This window comes from Crinia signifera, chromosome 4 (genome assembly GCF_055691185.1).
Source record: "Crinia signifera chromosome 4, ASM5569118v1, whole genome shotgun sequence".
Taxonomy (NCBI): domain Eukaryota; kingdom Metazoa; phylum Chordata; class Amphibia; order Anura; family Myobatrachidae; genus Crinia; species Crinia signifera.
The window spans coordinates 68,687,290-68,706,991 of NC_139220.1; the positions used below are offsets into that span (position 1 = coordinate 68,687,290).

Genomic DNA, 19,702 nt, shown 5'->3' on the forward strand with positions numbered 1-19,702 from the left:
AGATGTCCCCAGTGAGTTTTTAGCAAAAAAAATATTTTTTTTTTCACTTTCTGGAATGTATGGTTTTCGGAATAATTCGGATAACGGATCTTCGGATACGGGATACTCAACCTGTATAACGCAGACATAACATACTGCAAGTGGAATAGAGTAGAAAATAACAGTGTAATCCACCAGACACAACAGAATAATAAACTGGTAGTAAGGGTAAGAGGTAAATACAATAAATAAACATCTAGGTGTTCTCAAATACCAGAGAAAAGCCATATAACCATACAGTATATACCAAAGTCCCAGGGAATGTACATGGCAGAGATAAAACATCATTAAGAGAATGACCAGTTGGGGGCATGGCCTTGAGTGAGGGACAGGCGTGTTTGCTGGCTCTCCCGCCTAATATCCTGAATAAGCTCCTTTTTCTGCATCATTACCTACTGCCTTAGGGCTGAGTGCTCCGGGAAACCTCTCCTGTGTCCCCAGTGGTGATCCGGCGGTGTCATCCCCGCACCTTTCTCTCTCTGTACCCGGTGTTCTCGGCAGTGGGTCCTTCGGTGCGGTGCTCTGGGTTGCTACCGGGCATTGTGCTTGGCGGGTCTACCGCCCGGCGAGGCTGCTGGACATCTCCCTGTGTCTGCCTGCTGATCCGGACTGGACCCTCCCTGCAGCTCCCCGCCGATCCACTGTCTGTCCCGGAGGTCGGGGTGTGCCCGAGGCCATCTTGGATCTTCCTAGCTCAGTGCCTCCATCTGAACCGCATGCTATACCCGGGGTGGTGAGTCGATTAGCTCTCGGTGATCACTATCTCTGTGTTTCTGGAAAATTGTCCTTGCTACGGTCTGTCTCCCCTGGGCATAGGGCTCTGCATTCCGGTAACAATGCAAGACATAACCCCCTAAACCAGTATTGCTACTGATACTCTGGGCAATCTATTTAATGTTATACGATAGAGTCATGGATGTCTCTTCTCTCCTCAAATATATTCAAACCTCAACCCAGAGACTCTTACATAAGTTTGAGATGACACGGGAGGATAAACCTACCCCTGCTGAGGGGGCTGATGCTGTTGCAGATGTTACATCTGTCTAATACTTCTAGGACTCTTTCATATCCTGTGGAGCTACAGATGGAAACACCTCACATTTTCTATACTACTGTGAATGGAGAAGACCATAGAGGAACATTTCTCCTCCAATATTGTACCCCTGAGCTGCCTACGATTCTTACAGCATTTAGACAACCTGCAGATAGCGATGGGATTATTGCGTCCCCAAGCAGCAACCCTGCAATTCATGTTAAGCCCATGAGTGATGGAGACCGGCTTTCTCTCGTGACTATGTCTAATTTGCTGGCACACTGCCAATCCACGTTTAATCACGGGAGAATGCCCGCAATGCTTCCAGTGCCACTACCCACTTTTCTGCCGGGTAATCCGAAACCTCTACTGTACCAACATGCTGAACTGTATGAGGATGGGACTGGTACTCTATTCATAGTATTTCAAAACGACTGTCGGTGGCCGGACTGAGGTTATCTTTGAATTACCCACTGGGACCTCTCTACAATACATCTTGCTGCTTTCTATTTTCATATCCTGTTTTACCTACATTTGGTTCTATTTGTCTGCTGATATTGCCATATCCTGATAAGATTTTTTTTTCTCTATACATGCTTCTGGTGGGAGAGCCAGAGTCCATTTAGTTAAGGTCATTAGTCTTTTGGCCCCTATATCTGGGTGGGTGGGGGTATAATTAGATAGTGTGTTTAGGTAGAGGGGGGGGGTGGTTTAACAGTAAAGGGATCCAAGTATGCCTGGGTTGGGGATAGGTCATACAGGGTGGGGGGTTAATGGGAGGTTTGCTTTTATAAGGGGTTTAATTTTTGTATTATTATTTTGTTACTGTTTGGCATGTCAATATTACTACACTAATTTGATACTCCTGAACAGATAAGTGGTTCTCCTGTTTTAGTTTTTTTTAGATAGGTGGGATTGCACATTTCATTATTATAATTCAATACATTCCTTTATATTAGACCCCTACCCGAATGGCGCCTTCGGGTATTCCTGTTGCTAAAACTCTTTACACTGTTTGGGTTAGACCCGCCCCATAGTAATGGCCGGGGTGCCAAGTAATAATGTCACAGTGCTTTAGATTGGACCTGCGGGCAGAGGAGCACAGTCTGGGTGAACAATCACGTTAAACCCAGTACTTATGTATTAGCAAGGGCACCCATTACGTAGTTTGCGTAGTGGTGTATTGAGAATACCAATACACCACTATGCTGGCTAAGTAAACTACTTCACTTATGCAAATTACGTAACTTACGTAAACTACGTGATTTACGTAATGGGAGCTGTGCTAATACATAATGGATCATATACCCACTATCCACGTGGGAGTGGAGTTAACTTTTGAAAGTGTGGCGAGCGCAGCGAGGGGACGCGGAGCTGCGTCTCCTCGCTGCTCTCACCACACTTTCTAAAATTAACTCAACGCCCACGTGGATAATTGGGGTATGACGTGGATAGGGGATATATGATTCTGTTAGTGTGTGTGTGTGTGTGTGTGCCTGTGTAGTGCATTATACTTACCTGAATGATGTCCCTGGTGCCAGCGTTCCAGCACCTCCGGAACTCTGCTCGCCGTCCGCCATGACAGTCGGCAGCAACGTACGCAATTAGCGTAGTGCCGCGGGGGGAGCAGGGAGACCATGTGATGCTCCCCCAGCGGCATTACAGTGAATTACATACATTGCTGCCCACAGACTGGACGCGTCTCCTCCCCCCGGCATCTCCCCCCTCCAGGCCGCCATTCAGACAACCGGGATCTCCCCCCTTCGCCACAGTATTAGCAGGGCGCCAGGCTACACTACGCTGAAAACTTAGCTTTGGCTAGGGGGAGATACCGGATCTTTGGCTAATACATAAATACCGAAAACCCTTGAAAACAGTTTTGCTCATTAGAGAATCTATAAAACTGGTCTTCCTTTGAGCTAGCTGAATATCTGGAGCATGTCATTTGTGGAATCGATTATACTCTCAAAAGAAAAATAGAAAATTCATGTGAAATTCAACATTCTATTTTTGTTCTTGGAAATGAAGGTTATTCCATGAGAGAAATTGCCAAGAAACTGAACATTTCATACAGCGGTGTGTACTATTCCCTTCAGAGAAAACAAACCAGCAAACCAGAAAGGACTGACCCATGGTCACTGCACCCCATCCCAGGAGACTCGCATCCGTGGTGACTAAGACCCAATCTTGGATGCCAATCCGTCGCCCTGCCAGTAGGTTGGGCGTGTGGAGCCACCACTGTAACGACAGTCTCGTCCGAGACGACAACACAATCTGCCGATGCATCTGGCGATGTGAACCGGACCACTTGCTCAGGAGATCGAGCTGGAAAATCCTGCTGTGAAACCTCCCGAATTGGAGAGCCTCGAAAGAGGCCACCATTTTTCCTAAAAGGACAATGCACTGGTGCACTGACACCTGGTTTTTTTTTAACAAGTCTGTGGACAGCTGTTGAATATCCACAATCTTGTCTTGTGGCAGGGACACTCATGAGAGCCGTGTCTTGCACCATCCCCAGGAACTGGAGTCTCTGTGAAGGGATCAGAGAGGACTTTGCTTGGTACAGGAGCCAACCGTGACCCAACAGGGTCTGTCTGGTAATCTGTAAGGCTGCCTGTAGTTCCTCTGACGACCGCGCCTTTACAAGCAGGTCGTCCAAGTATGGTATAACACAAATCCCTTGTTTCCTGAGAACCACCATCATCTCCGCCATCACCTTGGTGAATATGCGCGGGGCTGAGGACAGGCCGAACGGCAGTGCGCGGAACTGATAGTGATCGTTCAACAGCGCAAACCTCAATATTTTTGATGAGGAGGCCAAATTGGGATGTGAAGGTAGGCGTCCTTCACATCCAAGGACGCCAAGAACTCCCCTTCCTCCAGTGCCGCTATCACGGCCCGCAAGGACTCCATCTTGAACTTGGTTACAGTCAAGAATGGGTTCAGGGATTTTAGGTTCAGTATCGGGCGAACTGACCCGTCCAGTTTTGGGAATACAAATAAATTTGAATAATAACCCTGCCCCCTCTCCAGGGGAGGGACCGGGGTTATTACCCTGGCCTGTACCAGCTTTTGGATTGCTTGCTGCAAAACCATTTGGTCCCCTGGGGACACTGGAAGGCCTGATTTGAAAAACCTCTGGAGGTGGTTGTATTGCAAACTCCAACTTGTAGCCTTGCAAAATAAGAGCCCGTACCCAAGAATTGAGGCACAAGGCTTCCCAAACATGGCGAAGAACGCCAGTCTGGCTCCCACCTCGGCTGGAGATATTGGTGGAGCCCCACCGTCATGCTGCGGGTTTACTTGCAGCTGCCCCAGAAGGCCGCTCTGTGGTGGCCGAAACAGAAGGCTTCCTGAATTTACCTCGGGAGCCTCTGGCTGCATTTGAACCACCCCTGGCTTTTGGGCAGAATTTACTGGTCCGAAAGGACTGCTGGGTGTGAGATGGAAAAGGACGCTTGGGCGCCTGTGGGGTCGATGGCAGGAAGATGGACTTCCCTGCTGTGGCTTTAGAGATTAACTCATCTAAATCACTCCCAAACAACCTGTCGCCAGTGAAGGGGAGGTTTTCTACACTCCGTTTGGAGTCAGCGTCAGCTATCCACTGCCAAAGGGATCTGCGACCCGACACCACCATGGCTGAGTTACGGCCGTTAATGGCTCCTAACTCTTTCTGAGCCTCACACAGAACTTTAGCTATGTCCTGAATATGGTGTAACTTTTCAGACACCTGCACCACTGTCATGTCACCCAGAAGGCCCTCCTGGATCTGGAAGGCCCATGTGTATATAGACTTTGCCATATAACAGCTTGCTAAGACTGGACGCTGACACGCGCCACTAGCAGTAAAAATGGACTTAAGGGTATTTTCAACCTTTCTGTCCATGGCGTCTTTCAAAGACGACGACCCTGGTACTGGAAGCACCATCTTTTTTGCTAGACGAGACACAGAGGAATCCACCTCCGGTGGCTCCTCCCACACCTTGCGTCCCGCAGGATCAAATGGAAACGTGGCTTTAAATTTCTTAGCCACTTTAAACCTCATTTCTGGGTTTTTCCACGCTGACTTAAAAGTATTCTCCAAGTCAGTCTGCTCAGGGAAAACAACCTGCTGTTTTTTCTGAGTGGCAAAGAAAGAATCCCCTTCAGAGGATTCAGCTAAGAGAAGGTCAAGCACCCCCCTGATTGCCATAATTAATGGCTCTGTGCCCCGGAGCAGTGACTGAAGCATCAGGCTCCTCACCCCCCGCGTCTGCAATATCATCATCATCATCCCCGTCATCTGCAAAAGAGTCAGGGGTTTGAGAGGGTGCACTTCTCTTACGAGTTACCCCAGGGGTAGGAGTCATTATATCAACTCTGGCAGAGAGGATAGTAAGCTCCCTCTGCACCCTCTGGGTCTGTGCTGCTGTAGCAGCTAATGCCCCTTTCAGACCGCACTTTTAAAACGGTAAATTGCCGTTTTTTTACCGTTTTAAAACGGTAATGTGTGCGGTCTGAAAGGTCCAGTCCCACTTAACCGGTTAGAAAATGCCGTTTTTTCTAACCGGTTAAAATGCAGGGTCCTACCCGTTTCTGAACCGGTATTTTAGCGCAAAAATCGGCTCAGAAACGGTATTTAGGACCCAGCCAATGAGCTGGGTCCTAAATTCAGCACAGTGAATACTTAATGAGCGCTCATTAAGTATTCACAGCACTGGAGCCCCCCCCGCGCGCGTGTCGACGCCCCCCGCGTGTCGGCGCCCCCCCGTGTCGACTTACCCCGTGCCGGTATCTCCGTTGTGGTTCCCGGCACTGCAGCTCAGTATGCTCGGAAAGCACTTATGAAAAAAGTGTCTTTCAGAAAATGGCTGCCCCCCATACGGAAGACAGTTTTTTTAAACAGGGTTTCCTATGGGGCAGCCATTTTCTGGAAGACACTTTTTTCATAAGTGCTTTCCGAGCATACTGAGCTGCAGTCCACAACGGAGGTACCGGCACGGGGTAAGTCGACACGGGGGGGGGGGGGGCGCCGACACGCAGGGGTGGGGGGGCGTCGACACGCGCGGGGGGCGTCGACATGCGCGGGGGGCGTCGACATGCTCTCGGTCGACACGCGAGGGGGGGGGGGAGCTGCACGGAGGGGAGGGCTGAAGGCTGCACTGGCTTTGACCCTGTATTTGGAAAGTTTCCAAAAACGGGTCTGCCAGTGTCAAAAAAATCGGCACTTAAACGGTAATATACCGTTTAAGTGCTGCGGTGTGAAAGGGGTTTTATCTGGCAGACCCGTTTTTGGAAACGTTTCCAAATACAGGGTCAAAGCCAGTTATGCGGTCTGAAAGCAGCATAACTGTGTAGTTACAGTTTCTAGCATGGATTTCATCCCTGCTGCCCAGGCAGGCTCCTGTGAGCTGTCCTGTGTGCTACCTTGCTGTCCAGTAAGCTGTGGGGGAACCCCACTACTTTGTGGGGACATGCATGGCCCACAAGTAACTTGTGATGAAGAAGCTGCCACAAACTTATCACTGCACACCATACATGTAAGTTTCCTCACCATTGTGACAAACAAACAGTCTCCCCTCACACACAGAGCAAACAGTGGATATGCAGTGTGATTTAGATTATTAATTACTATGTGTAGTACTATCTGAGTAGTTTATAGCTTAACAAGCTAGTGGGGTAGTGTACAGAGGGTAATGGAGGGGACCAATACACCAAACAACCTGAGCTCTCCTTTAAATAGCTGGTAAACAGTACAGTAATCTAACAGTACTTTACAGTGTATGCAGGCAAGTGTACAAGTACACAAGCGCTGAAAACCTGATGCTGTCTCTGCAAGCAGATTCCCTCTGTTCCATACCGCTGAGGAGTGTCTGTAGCAGTACAATGGCGTTTCCAGCAGCCAGGGAAGAAGCAGGAAGCAGGTTTTGGCGCCCTCACAGAGCTATGGTCCCACTCTGGGTAAGCTCAGCCCAGCGTAATGGCGCCGGAGCTTACCTGCATTTTTATACTAAGAATGACATTGAATAATGTCCAAACCCTTTGGTAAACTGCCCTGGACAGTACAGGAGGCAGTACCCTGTCCCAGTGTATGCAGGGGGTTGCACGGTCCCTGTGCAGGGCACCGCCACCGCCATCTTGCCGCACCGTTACCCGGGGACCCCACGGCGGAGGACCCCGGGGTAGTACTCACCACACGACGTCTTCAGACTGGACTAGGGGTGTGCGGCATGCCAGGGGTGTGCGCGCTGCAGCGCAATGCCCGCGGTAACATCACCCACGCAGGACAGTGGTCCTGTGGCAGGGACAGCTCGGTACCATGAAGTGGCCTGCAGCTAGTCTCCCACGACGCAGGACTGCTGTTGAGTCCAAACAGCAGTCCCAAAATAATAAAGAAATGAAACAGAAGACAAAACTCTCTGGAGCTCTTCCTGATGCGTGCTTCTCCTGAGGCACATTTCTTAAACTGGTTAGAGGGAGGGGAGCAGAGGGGAGGAGCCAGTACACCCTGTATAAAGTTTTATAAGTGCCTGTCTCCTTCGGATACCCTCTTTTCCCCATCGTTATGAACGACTTCCCTGTATCCCATAAGAATGTAAGAGAAAAAACATTTGCGAGACTGAAAAGATGCTGAAAGAGTGCCTGATGCCATCTGTCAAGCATGGTAGTGGTAATGTGATGGTCTGGGGCTGCTTTGGTGCTGGTAAAGTTGGAGATTTGTACTAAATAAAAGGCATTTTGAATAAGGCTATCACTCCATTTTGCAACGCCATGCCATACTCTGTGGACAGCGCTTGATTGGAACCAATTTCCTCCTACAACAGGGCAATGAACCAAAGCACAACTCTGAATATGCAAGAACTATTTAGGGAGAAGCAGGCAGCTGGTATTCTGTCTGTAATGGAGTGGCCAGTGCAGTCACCAGATCTCAACCCCATTGAGCTGTTGTGGGAGCAGCTTGACCATATAGTACAAAAGAAGTGCCTATCAAGCCAATACAACTTTTGGGAGGTACTTCTTGAAGCATGGGGTGAAATTTATTCAGATAACCTCAACAAACAGCTAGAATGCCAATCAACAAGCATCCAATCAGTTCCTAAGGGCTATTTCATACACTCCAGCTGATGTCGGGTGGCAAAACTCTGCACTGCCAAAAGCTGTGCCGTACACATAAGTCACAATGAACAGCTAATGTGTCCCACCACGTGGGTCGGCCATGGCCCGGCCGCCAGATCTTACCACTGGAAAAGACAGCTGCCACGTGGCCATCATGTCCAAACAGGTCAGTGTGTGAAGAGGGAAATGGGGGCCTTTTTTTACACATCGGTCATTTGGTGTGCGGTTTTAGCTCTCCCCGCCCCCAACCTGACGTCATTCATAATCCTCACCCCCAAATTTACAGAGCAACGGCTCGCAGAACTGGTGCATGTGAAAGGCACAACTGTCCGTCAAAAAGCCGTTTTGCAGTCCGGGCAAAACCAGAGTGTGTGAAATTACCTTCACTGTCATGCTACAGGCTGTGTTTAAAAAAAGATAGAAACTGATTGGCTGGTTGTTTATCACTCTCCACTTTAACTTTTTGAAGCTAAATAAATCTGTCCGTAAGACTTTTACAATGGCAAAATAGTAAAAAAGGAAAAACCAAACAATTCTGCCCCAGGATTTTTTAGTAATTTAAATTAGCTTTGTGTTTTAGCTAAAAGCAACAGTAATTACTTCACGGCCAAGGATAATTGTTTTGATGCAATGTGACCATTCAGGGGATGTTCCTTAATTTCATTGTTGCCAGAATGAAGGATCAATGTACAAATTACATTCTACTGAACCAATCTGAGAATAATAAGCCTTAAGGCCAACAAGTTGTTGAACTTCGACAGCTGGCATTTCCTGAACACAGAGAACACCTCTGCGCAATGGGAAGAACAGGATTGTAACATGAATGCCCCCATCACACAGCTATAAAAAAAACTCAACAAACTTGCTGTATTGACAGGTCACAAAGCTTCAGCGCTGTATAATACATCCTGACTTATGCATAAATGATGTGTTCTGGGAGGCTTCATCTTGTGTAAAAAGTTTTAGGATTGGTTATACCATTAGCAGAGGTATCAACCTGTACACAAAAAAAGCATTTTGATAGTGGAGCTGCGATTTTTCTAAGTCTTGTGAAAAACTAAGACCGTAAATAAAGCCAACACAAGGATAGCAAGCATGTTTGCCGATCATGGAAAAGCTGCAACCCCTCCCATTCTGTCAATGCTCCAGGCCTCCCAGGAAGCGCAATTGTGTGATTGCATATTTTTCACATTGTGACAACCACCATTATTCATCACATAATAACAGAACAGTAGAATACTGCAGACATGAACACTTTTTTGTTTCATCACACTTAACAGGTCATTTACTTGATTAGAATTACAGTATGCTCACAAGCCTTTAGATGGTTTATGTCAGAGGTGTCAAACACAAGGCCCGCGGGCCGAATCCGGCCCGCCAGACCTCTTCATGTGGCATGCGCGGCAGCCTACAAGCCAGAGAACGTCTGCCCTCTAGCGCAGTGCCGCTGGTCGTCAACCCCTCCTCCGCTCCCACCTGCTGTATAGGAGCCAGAGAGAGGAAAGAGCAGGTCCGTCGTGGTGAATAGTGCTGCTGCTGCTGTGCGCTCCAGGTCACTTACTGCTGAGTGTGCACTGCACAGTGACCGGGAGCACGCTGCCCCCCACTCATGGATAGATAGTGCGAGGAGCGCTACTCACAGGAGGGAGGGGGAAATGCGCCTGTGTGAGAGCGCAGCTGTGTCCTCGGTGGTGGAGCAGCTCAGACTGGAGTGGACGCATCAGAGCGGGTAAGTGTCAAACGCTCTGCCTATGTGTGTGTGTGTGCACTGGCACATTGCAGCCCATCATTAGTTGCTGTGTCCCATGATAATAAGCAGGACATATGCCCTAAGACTGAGTGCTGCCCCCCTGTGCAGGCAGCGTGTGGTGTGCCCTAATGTACTGCAGTTGCAGGAGGGAAATGCTACTGCTGAGTTACAGTGGTATTATTTGGGACATACTTGTATGAAGGACACTATTATGATAATAAAGAGTGGACACATAGTCCTACAGATACAACCGGCCCTTTAAGGGTGACCAAACTGCTGATGCGGCCCCCGATGAATTTGAGTTTGACACCCCTGGTTTATGTCATTCCCTTCCATATCTACTGAGGATTCAATTTATCCAGTGCTGGCACCTATTCAACTGTTTTTTTTTTCCGCATTTTATACTTATGAACCACAATTATTTTTCAGAGGTATGCGATCCCTGGATCAACAATGTCTAGGTCAAAAGTCACTAGGTTGACCACTAAATGTATCACACCTAATAATGGTCGACATACTGTAACCTTTATCGACTTTGACAGAAGGTCGACATGGACATGGTTGACCCGAATAAGGTTTTCACATTTTTTTTTTTTTTAAAAGGTGTTTTTTTCATACTTTACTATCCAAGTAAGTTTAATTTATATAGCGCACTTTCTCCATCAGGTCTCAAGGCGCTTAGAGTGAGAATATAATAGTGCCCGAAGCAAAAATTCATGTCAACCTAAAGCCTGTGTCAAGTTTCTGTCAACATCAACCTAGATACCCTAGGTTGAACATTCTTAGCTGTCAACCTAGTCATTATCGACCCGCTGAAATATCAGGTGTGAAAAACAGTTTTGGCAATTTTTACGATGTTTATTGGAATATACTATTTGGATTGCCTAATAAAAAGCATATGCTCTCCCGAGTTTTTGGATGTCGCAGCCTGTTTTTTGTAGGAAAATGGGTCAGTTTTCATGGATTTTGCTTCACCTGCCTGTGGCAGGTGAAACAAGATCCCTGATAAGCCATGGCATTGCCAGATTTTCAAGGCTAATTAGATAGCCCCAGACAAGCCTATTATAAGAGATCACAGGTAATAAGATATCTCTGTAAAAGTCTAAAACCCATATTAACTAGTAAGGTTCTAAATGTAAATGTTATTAGTACACTTTTAGACAATAAAGGTCCATACACATTGGAGAATACGTGGCACCGCCGATTTCGTCAACGATATGGTTGATGCTACAAAAATGAAACACGGAACGGAACACGGAACAAAATCATTAATAATATTGTTCACGCCTATCACCGGGACACCCGCCAAGCAGTTACTGACTATATCAGGAGTCCTCAAAGTATTTTGCTCTGGGACCCAATCAGATGACAAAAATAATGACAGGACCCCAGCAAGTTACTACAGAAGGTCATCACATGTGTAGTCAGCAGACAGCACAGGCATGGCAGCATTGTGGAGGCACAAAATGATGGGAGGAGTGTAAAATAACAGACAATTAAACAGATTTTTCAGACTCCTTGAACCACTGACAGATTAGAGAAGTCATCATCCTGGTGGTTAGCAACATGGAGTCGCGACCCCATGCTGAGAAGGTCGGGACCCATGGTTTGAGAACCGCTGGACTATATCATCAGATTGTTCTGCATGTTCAAACAATTTGTGGGAGTGCGCACACTTAATAAGCACAATGATATTGTTATTACGCATATCATTCAAAAAAATCATATAGGGTGTACCCAGCTTAAGATTTCAATAGGTTGCTATGGGTTACAGTACATCGCACAAACCTCACCCATTGTGCCAAAAATTATTTGCCATGTATAGTGGCAATTCACAGTTCAAATGTCAAACTGTTCTATTCAGGACTATCAGAAATAAATGCTTTCTTACACAATGAACCAACTTCCACCAAAAAAAAACCTGCAGGCTAAATTACATATTCTCATTAGCTTCCGTAAATTTGATGCTTGAAATGTGTCCGTAAAAAACAGCTTAGGTGTGAATTTCTATTACTTTAAATTGGCTGGATAACACGTGACTTCACTTTATTGATTCCCTTCTGAACACAAAGAAATCCCAGTACTTAGTAAAAATAATTAGAGAGCATGCAAAGTGAGAATCAAACATAAAATGACATCAATTCTATTGTATGAAGAATGCTAGTTCCACTACATCAGTTCTTTGCTAGTCTTTTTCTACATATTAAAAATGCCTGTAGTAAGAGACCTTGAAGGAATCAGAGGCAGATATCTGTACTTATGAATGAATAGGCCAGGCATTGCTATCTCACATATAGACAAGACAAATGGGGAACTATCTGATGAAGACAGCAGCATTCCCCGCACAACATGCTAAAGCTAAGTATAGCACAGGCTGATCCCAGGACACCCATCACTGTAGTCAGAGCATGTTGCAGTGGTTACAAGCTTGTTCAGCCTTCAGAGGGGAGCATTAAAATGAACAGACACATAATCAGCTGGTTATTGCTGTGATATGTATAGGAAGACTGGAGCAGTACGGATGGTGTAATGGTTAGCATTGCTGCCTCACAGTGCTGAGGTCATGGGTTTGATTCCCACCATGGCTCTAACTGTGCAGAGTTTGTATATTCTCCCCGTACTTGCGTGGGGGTACTCCAGTTTCCTCCCACAATCCAAAAATATACTGGTAGGCTAATTGGCTCCCAACAAAATAACCCTAGAATGTATGTGTGCGTGTATATGTGTGGTAGGGAATATAGATTGTAAGCTCCACTGGGGCAGGGACTGATGTGTATGTTTAAATATTCTCTGTAAAGCGCTGCAGAATCTGTGTGCGCTATATAAGAAACTGTTAATAAATAATAAACATACTTGAACTTTGTCTAGTTGTCCATCAGAAGCACACCCATGTGTTAAACAAAAGCAATAAAGAAGAGATAACTCATCAAGTCGGAGATGAGATTCTCCATACTGCAGTTGATGGCACAATACCATTGAAAACAATGTTGATACCCTAGGGTGCCGCGATTCAAAAGTGACAACCACTGTCCTAAAGATTTAATGGGGAGCCAGCCTAGGAATAAGCATGTACTGTATTTCTTAGAGTAACAGTAATGATATTACAGTGGTGGCCACTACTTCTAATTGCAGAATAAAAAAAATGGAAAAAGTGAAATCATTTTTGCAGAATAAAAAAAATGGAAAAAGTGAAATAATTTTTGGTACTTGTTTCCTATCTGGGCGCCCATCGCTTCGGGTTCACGTTGATGGCGGGGTGGCGTCAACTACTTTTGGGGGGACATTTTTATGTTCAGGGGTGTTTTTGCCCCATTTCCCATTGTTCCCTATGATAATTTGGGGAAATTGATCCATTTAACATTGTTTCCTATGGTAAATCGCGGTCATCGCGGGTAAATTGAGGCATTTAACATTGTTCTCTATGGGAAAATCGCGGGCATCGCGTCTGGCACATCGCACCCGATTTTTTATCGGCCGCGATGCCCGCGATGGCCCCGATTTTACCCCCGATTAAAATCGTGGGCGCCCAGATAGGAAACAAGTACCTAATTTTTTACATTTTCTTGAACACGGCCTTGAGCATGGTCTGTACATCGGACGGGATAAGAACACAAAAGATGAAAGCTCTTCCAGTAGCAGCTCAGGACTAGCAATAGCTGCCCAGACTGCACGTGAAATTAGTGCAACTCAATTTCTGTGACTGACAATGGCAGATGATTACAATACAGTGCAAATAATAAGTCAGGAGTTAACATGGGCTATTATTTAGAATCCCCCAGCAGTCAAGTTATTAAATCATGAGACACGGTTCTAATGTAAATGAAGTGGTTCTATCCTAACAATCCTGATAAATAAAAAAAATAATAATGATGAAGAAAGCGCATCAATAAGTAGCACTACAAAGGAATGTGCACGGAATATGAAGAACACAAAGATAAAGGGTGGAGTTAAGATGTAAAAAAGTGTGGACAGTTGCCCTGGTCATCACGGATTCAGTATGAAATCCCGGCGGTCGGGATCACGGCGTTCAAAATCCCGACAAGGGGGGGGACGTGGATCGCCCCCCCTTGCGGGCTCGCTGCGCTCGCCACGCAGCGGGCCCGGTGCCTCGATACGCTCGGCACGCTAATTTATTCTCCCTCCAGGGGTGTCGTGGACACCCACGGAGGGAGAGAGTGTCAGGATTTCGGCGGTCGGGATTCTGAACGCCGGGATCCCGACTGCCCGGATTTTAACTGCATCCCGTCACCACACCCTACAGAATGCCTTGACTGAACAAAAATTGTCCTCTGCGAGGAACTCTTGAAATAAATTATTTCCACCACTAAGCGTGCTTTGCAGGGCAAAGGCTAATGAAGGTGACACCTGCTGCTTTCATTACAATAATGCATCTGGTTATTAAAGGTTTAGCTGATTAACATCCCTAGACCCTTCTTGTAAGCCAATCTTTACTACAAGCAGCTGAGGACATTGTAGCAAACCTTTCATTTGCCTCCATGGCAGCATTCATATAAGAGCTGGTAATTATTAAACTTCACTATTAACATTTCGAGGTCTAAAAGACATTCATTTTGGCTGCATTATACACAGGGAAATGACCATTATCTGTGCTTCTGTACAAAAGAAACTATAGCATCCTGCCAAGCTATTATAAGAGGCAGGACCTTCTACAGCAACATGCCTTGCTGGCAAGCCAATGCATGTTTGAAGCAAGTGTGAGTAGGCACACCTGGTGAGCGAGCGGCAGGGTGCATCTGTCACACACACACCTTCCATCACACTACCCAGGGCACACTCTGATGGAGATGCGGTCATTTGGTCTACAGCATGATGGTCGACATGGGAAAAGGTCAACATGGGTCTAGGTCGACAGGTCATTAGTTTGACAATGTCTAGGTCGACATGGGGTTTTTCACTGTTTCTTGAGCCGACAGGCGGTATTTCATGCCCTACCATCCACTAGGGCGTGGGAAAATAAAAATAGTGTTCCCGGCGCATTGTGAGCGATGCAGTGCACTTTAAACTGTGTTCATGTCGACTGTGTTGACATTCAGCTAAAAAACAGTGAAAACCCCCATGTCGACCTTTTGACTGTCGACCTAGACATTGTCGAACTAATGACCTTTCGACCTAGAACCATGTCGACCTTTTCCCGTGTCGACCTAATGACTGTTGACCATCATGCTGTAGACCAAATGATCCCAACCCCTCTGATGAAATGAATATGAAGCTTTTCAGTTTCCCATAGTAACTGTTTTATCTCTACCTACTGATCTCTGACAGACAACCATGAAGTATAAAGTCTTCTACGAAATGCACAGCTATAGAATATAAACCTCTTATACAAAATATATATATACATATACATATATATATATATATATATATATATATATATATATATATATATATATATATATACATACATATATATATATATATATATATATATATACACATACACACACACACACACACACAGATATGAATTACCCTTCACAACTACAGGTTGTAGCACTCATTTATAACTGTAGGCTTATTTCTAGTTGGCACAGACCACAGATGGGATTTAATGTGGTGAGGAGTTCAACTACTATAGTTGCAATGTGAAACAGACTGCAGGCCTATCACTAATCTAGTGTTAACTGTAGGGCGAAGATTCATTTCTGCAAGAAATCTCAGGATACAGCAAATACAGTGAAGCTAGCAGGCCAATTGGTGATAAAGAACAACAAGTTGCAATTAAAACATCTGAACCCCCCCCCCCCCCCCCATTCCCATCTCTAATCCATCTAGATAAATTGGAGAGCGCATTTTAAAGCCTCTTATGGGCACTACCGTCTGCCCAATGCAAAGCATGCGTTCCTGCAGTTGAAAATAAATGATTGGCATAGTTGCTTGCTGTTATTCTTATGTGGCATGCAAAATTAATTCACAGCTATGTGCTCCTTTACTGCAATCATCAAGGTGTCACACCCCCATCATAACAGACATGCTATCACTAGAAGAGCATTAGCAGTGCATGTAGGGAGCAGGGACACACAATATGTAGGGAGCAGGGCGGGGTACATAATGGCTGTCAGTGATCGGCATTAGTTTATGCAGGGAGCAGCGGGCCCAGTGACTATGACAGCATTAGGTTATGTATGTAGGGAGCAGGGAGAGTGAGAATGAATACTGAAAGTGTACGCAGGCAGCATGAAGCACACCATGGGGTGGGGGGGCAGTGTATGAAGGCAGCAGTGAGCACAGCGGCTCTGGCAGTGATGAGCAATAGCATGTAGGGGTGGCAGGGGGCACAGTGTATGCAGGCAGCATCAGCAGCAGTGTATGCAGGCGGCAGGGGGAGGCAGAGTTGCCAAGGTGATGGCAGAGGCTGCGGAGGAATGCAGCGCACACTCACCTTCTGTTGCATAGCTGTGATCGCGCAGGAAACTATTGTTGATTTTACGGGTATCAATGTCCTCCTCCATTTACAGCCCGGTTACTTTTCTGAAGGGTAAAAGGAAAAATACAAGTATCCATGATCCCTATAGCACGCCTCTAGCAGAGGAGGAGAGGGAGCTGCCCGGGGCACGCCATGGCACCGCTTCCCGGCAGGAGGAGAGAAGGGTGGGTATGTAGGGCTGGGTACAGGGGTGGCTGCCGGGGGAGCTGCTAGCACATGCTGTTCCTCCCAGCACAGGCCCAACAGGTCACCGCACCCACTGCTGCCACAGCTCTCCGGGGTGCACGGATCTCCCAGTCGCAGCGATGCTGCCGCAGATCCTGCTTGCCGGTTCTCGCTGCTGCTGCTGCTGCTGCTGCTGCTTGATGTAGAGGAGCCGCTACGACTGCAGTTTCCCCGCTGTCTCTGGGACCTGAACCCTCTCTGCGCCGTGCCTCGGATCAGGTAGACGCGTGCAGGATGCCTTCGGTGCGTCCCATGGGTGTCTTACAGTCCGTGTCCTGGTTCGGGGCTGCACACCTTGCTGAGCCGGTGCGGGTAGTAGAGCTGCTGCGGGAGTCAGATGCTGCTGCTGCCGGTGAGTGGAAACAGGGAGATGCAGCATTTGGTGCCGCGGCTCCTCCCCTACAGCTTGTCTCTGTGCAACTGCGTCACTAGTGTATCGCCTGACCTCTCCCCTTCTCCCTGCTGCTGCAGTGTGGTGGCTGCTGGTCCCATGCATCAGCACCAAACCTGGCACTCTGCCTCACTACTACACTAGCAGCGGCTACAGCATGCCCTATGCCACAGGAGGCCAATCCAGGCTGATCACTGCAACACTGCACCTTCTTCAAGCTGAGGACAAGTGCTGTGTCATACATTTACCCACAGTGAAACCACCACTGCAAGAGGTTACATATTAACACTGGCTAATAAATAAAAGGTATTGCTATCAATAATTCTCATCTATCACAAATTAAATGTTAACATAAAATACAGCTATTTGTGTCCAACACCTTGTTCTGCAATGTTTCTGATCTATTCCCTAATCAGCACTGATAAACATTTTCTGGGGGGGGGGGGGGGGGGTCGACCATAAGAATAGTTTTCCCAAGAAGCTTAAAACTCCGCACCCTACAGTACTGGTATCCTGAGATGGTAACAGCAATCCTCCTTTGGATTTTCACCAGACACCTGGTACATTTCCCAGGGTAGTGTAATAGAGCTAATTTCCCATTAATAGATAAAAAACAAACAGGAATGCGTAAACACTAAACCCTGGTACGCCAAACCAGACAGGCTCCATTCACTGTGTTATTTTGGAGCACCTAGTGTGTGGTCTGGGGGTGGCCCATCCGGTGTGGGTACCTGTCCGGAAAGACAGGGAAGGAGAGATTGCAGCCTCCCACTATGGACCAGGAATGTAATAAAAATGGTCCGGGTCATAGGGGAAGGCAGTAATGTCTTCTGCCTCATCTCCATGGTTAAAGTTGTCAAAAGGCACTCCCGGACCAGACACAAGCTCCGGAACGGCACAGTTTGTCGAATGGAACCGATCTACTGTTCCGTGTGTGATCCGGTTCAGTTTTTAATCAGTCTCGACAAACTGGCCTACAGTATGTATTAATAATTGTGGCAATGCAGTGATAAAGTACAAAGAGCTGATTCTAAATCTCTCACAGGGGTTGGGATAACCACTATCCTTGCAAGTCAAACCCACAGCACATTGGGAGGAGTCAAATTTTAAAAGACCCCCTTAAAAAAAAAAACAGACACTTCGCATGTGCACATGGTCACTTATTGGAGCTTGCAGGAGGGGGATCATAGGATTTCTCTCCTGAAAAAAATGCCTCCATAAGTGTAAAATGGTTAACAGCAGGGGTGGCCAAACCATTCCTCGAGATCTACCAATGGTCCACGTTTTCTAAATCCCCTAGCTCAGGGGTAGCCAACTCCAGTCCTCGAGAGCTACCAACAGATAAGGTGCGTACACACGTAAAGATTTTCTGTCTGATCTATCTGGTGGGAACAAAAACCTGGAAATGTATGGGAGCATATGACAATCAAAAAATTCCACCCAAATGCAGGAAAACAGAAAAAAAAAAAGATATGCTTTGATAAATGTGTTGTATCAGAACGATTAAACAATTTGTCTGACTGATCACGGTCTGTTTTCAAGTGTTCGGGAACAATATTTTGATTGTCAGTTGCTCCCATACATTTCCAGGTTTTTGTTCCCACCAGATAGATCAGACAGAAAATCTGTACGTGTGTATGCACCTTTAATGTTTTCCAGATCTCCTCACAGAATCACAAGTGAAGTCATTATTTCCACCTGTGGATCTTTTAAAATGTGTTAGTGAGTAATTAGTGCACCTGTGCAGCAGCTAGGTCAGGAGTGGCCAAACCGGTCCTCGAGATCTACCAACGGTCCAGGTTTTCCATATCACCTAGCTGCTGCACAGCTGTAGTCATTACTACTGTTACATTTTCAAACATGCTGCATCATTCTTACAATAGATCCATAGGCTGCCTGAAAAACAAGAACTGTTGGTAGATTGGTAGGGTGACCAACTCATCCCTTTAATCCGGGACACATATTAATTACACAGGTTCTGTGGCAGTTTCAAACCAGGTGGAATGGAGTCCTCCTTGAGGTGTGGCAGTTTAAAACCAGGTGAAAGACAGCCACAGAACTTGTGTAATTAATATGTGTCCCGGATTAAAGGGATGAGTTGGTCACCCTAAGGTTTGGCCACCCCTGAGCTAGGTTGTCTAGAAAAAGTAAACTGTTGGTAGCTCTCGAGGACTGGAGTTGACTACCACTGCCCTAGCTGGTGCGCAGCTGTAGTCATTACTATCACAATGTCAAACATGCTGCATTCATTCCTACTATAGATCCACGGGTTGCCTGAAAAAACTTGAACTGTTGGTAGCACTAAAAACTTTGTTTTGCTTGACAAAACAACAACTGCAAGCATGCATATCCATTCCAATATGATCATCGTCAGATGGCATTTATGACATGCATATTGGTATTGCACACACTTCCTGTATATCAGAAACCAGGTTGAAGATGTAAATTGAGGGACCTAAATTACCAAAAACTGCTCAGACCTGGCCATAAACACTAAGGGCCTTATTCTGGTCGATGCGAAAATTTCCGAATTCTTTCGGATGGCGTTTTTTTAGCCGTCTGCGCATGCATAGGCAACGCTATGCGCATGTGCCACGCACAGTCTCCGTACTCACTAATACCGTACAGAAATGTGCACCGCATTCACTCTGGAAATATGGGCGTAATATGGGCGTCATTCGGAAGTACACAGGGGCGTAGTTTCAAACTGGGCGTAAACAT

At 46.4% G+C, this 19,702-nt stretch overlaps 1 protein-coding gene across 1 annotated transcript in view; it reads right to left on the bottom strand.

Moving 5' to 3' along the window:
* Nucleotides 1–17,119, bottom strand: part of LOC146074087 (serine/threonine-protein phosphatase 2A 55 kDa regulatory subunit B beta isoform) — a 394,778-nt gene extending 377,659 nt beyond the window's left edge. The window contains exon 1 of the mRNA XM_083181821.1: nt 16,321–17,119. Coding sequence (XP_083037947.1) covers nt 16,321–16,390 — 70 coding nt within the window. The 5' untranslated portion in view covers nt 16,391–17,119. The remainder of the gene's footprint in view (nt 1–16,320) is intronic.
* Nucleotides 17,120–19,702: the final 2,583 nt, after the last annotated feature.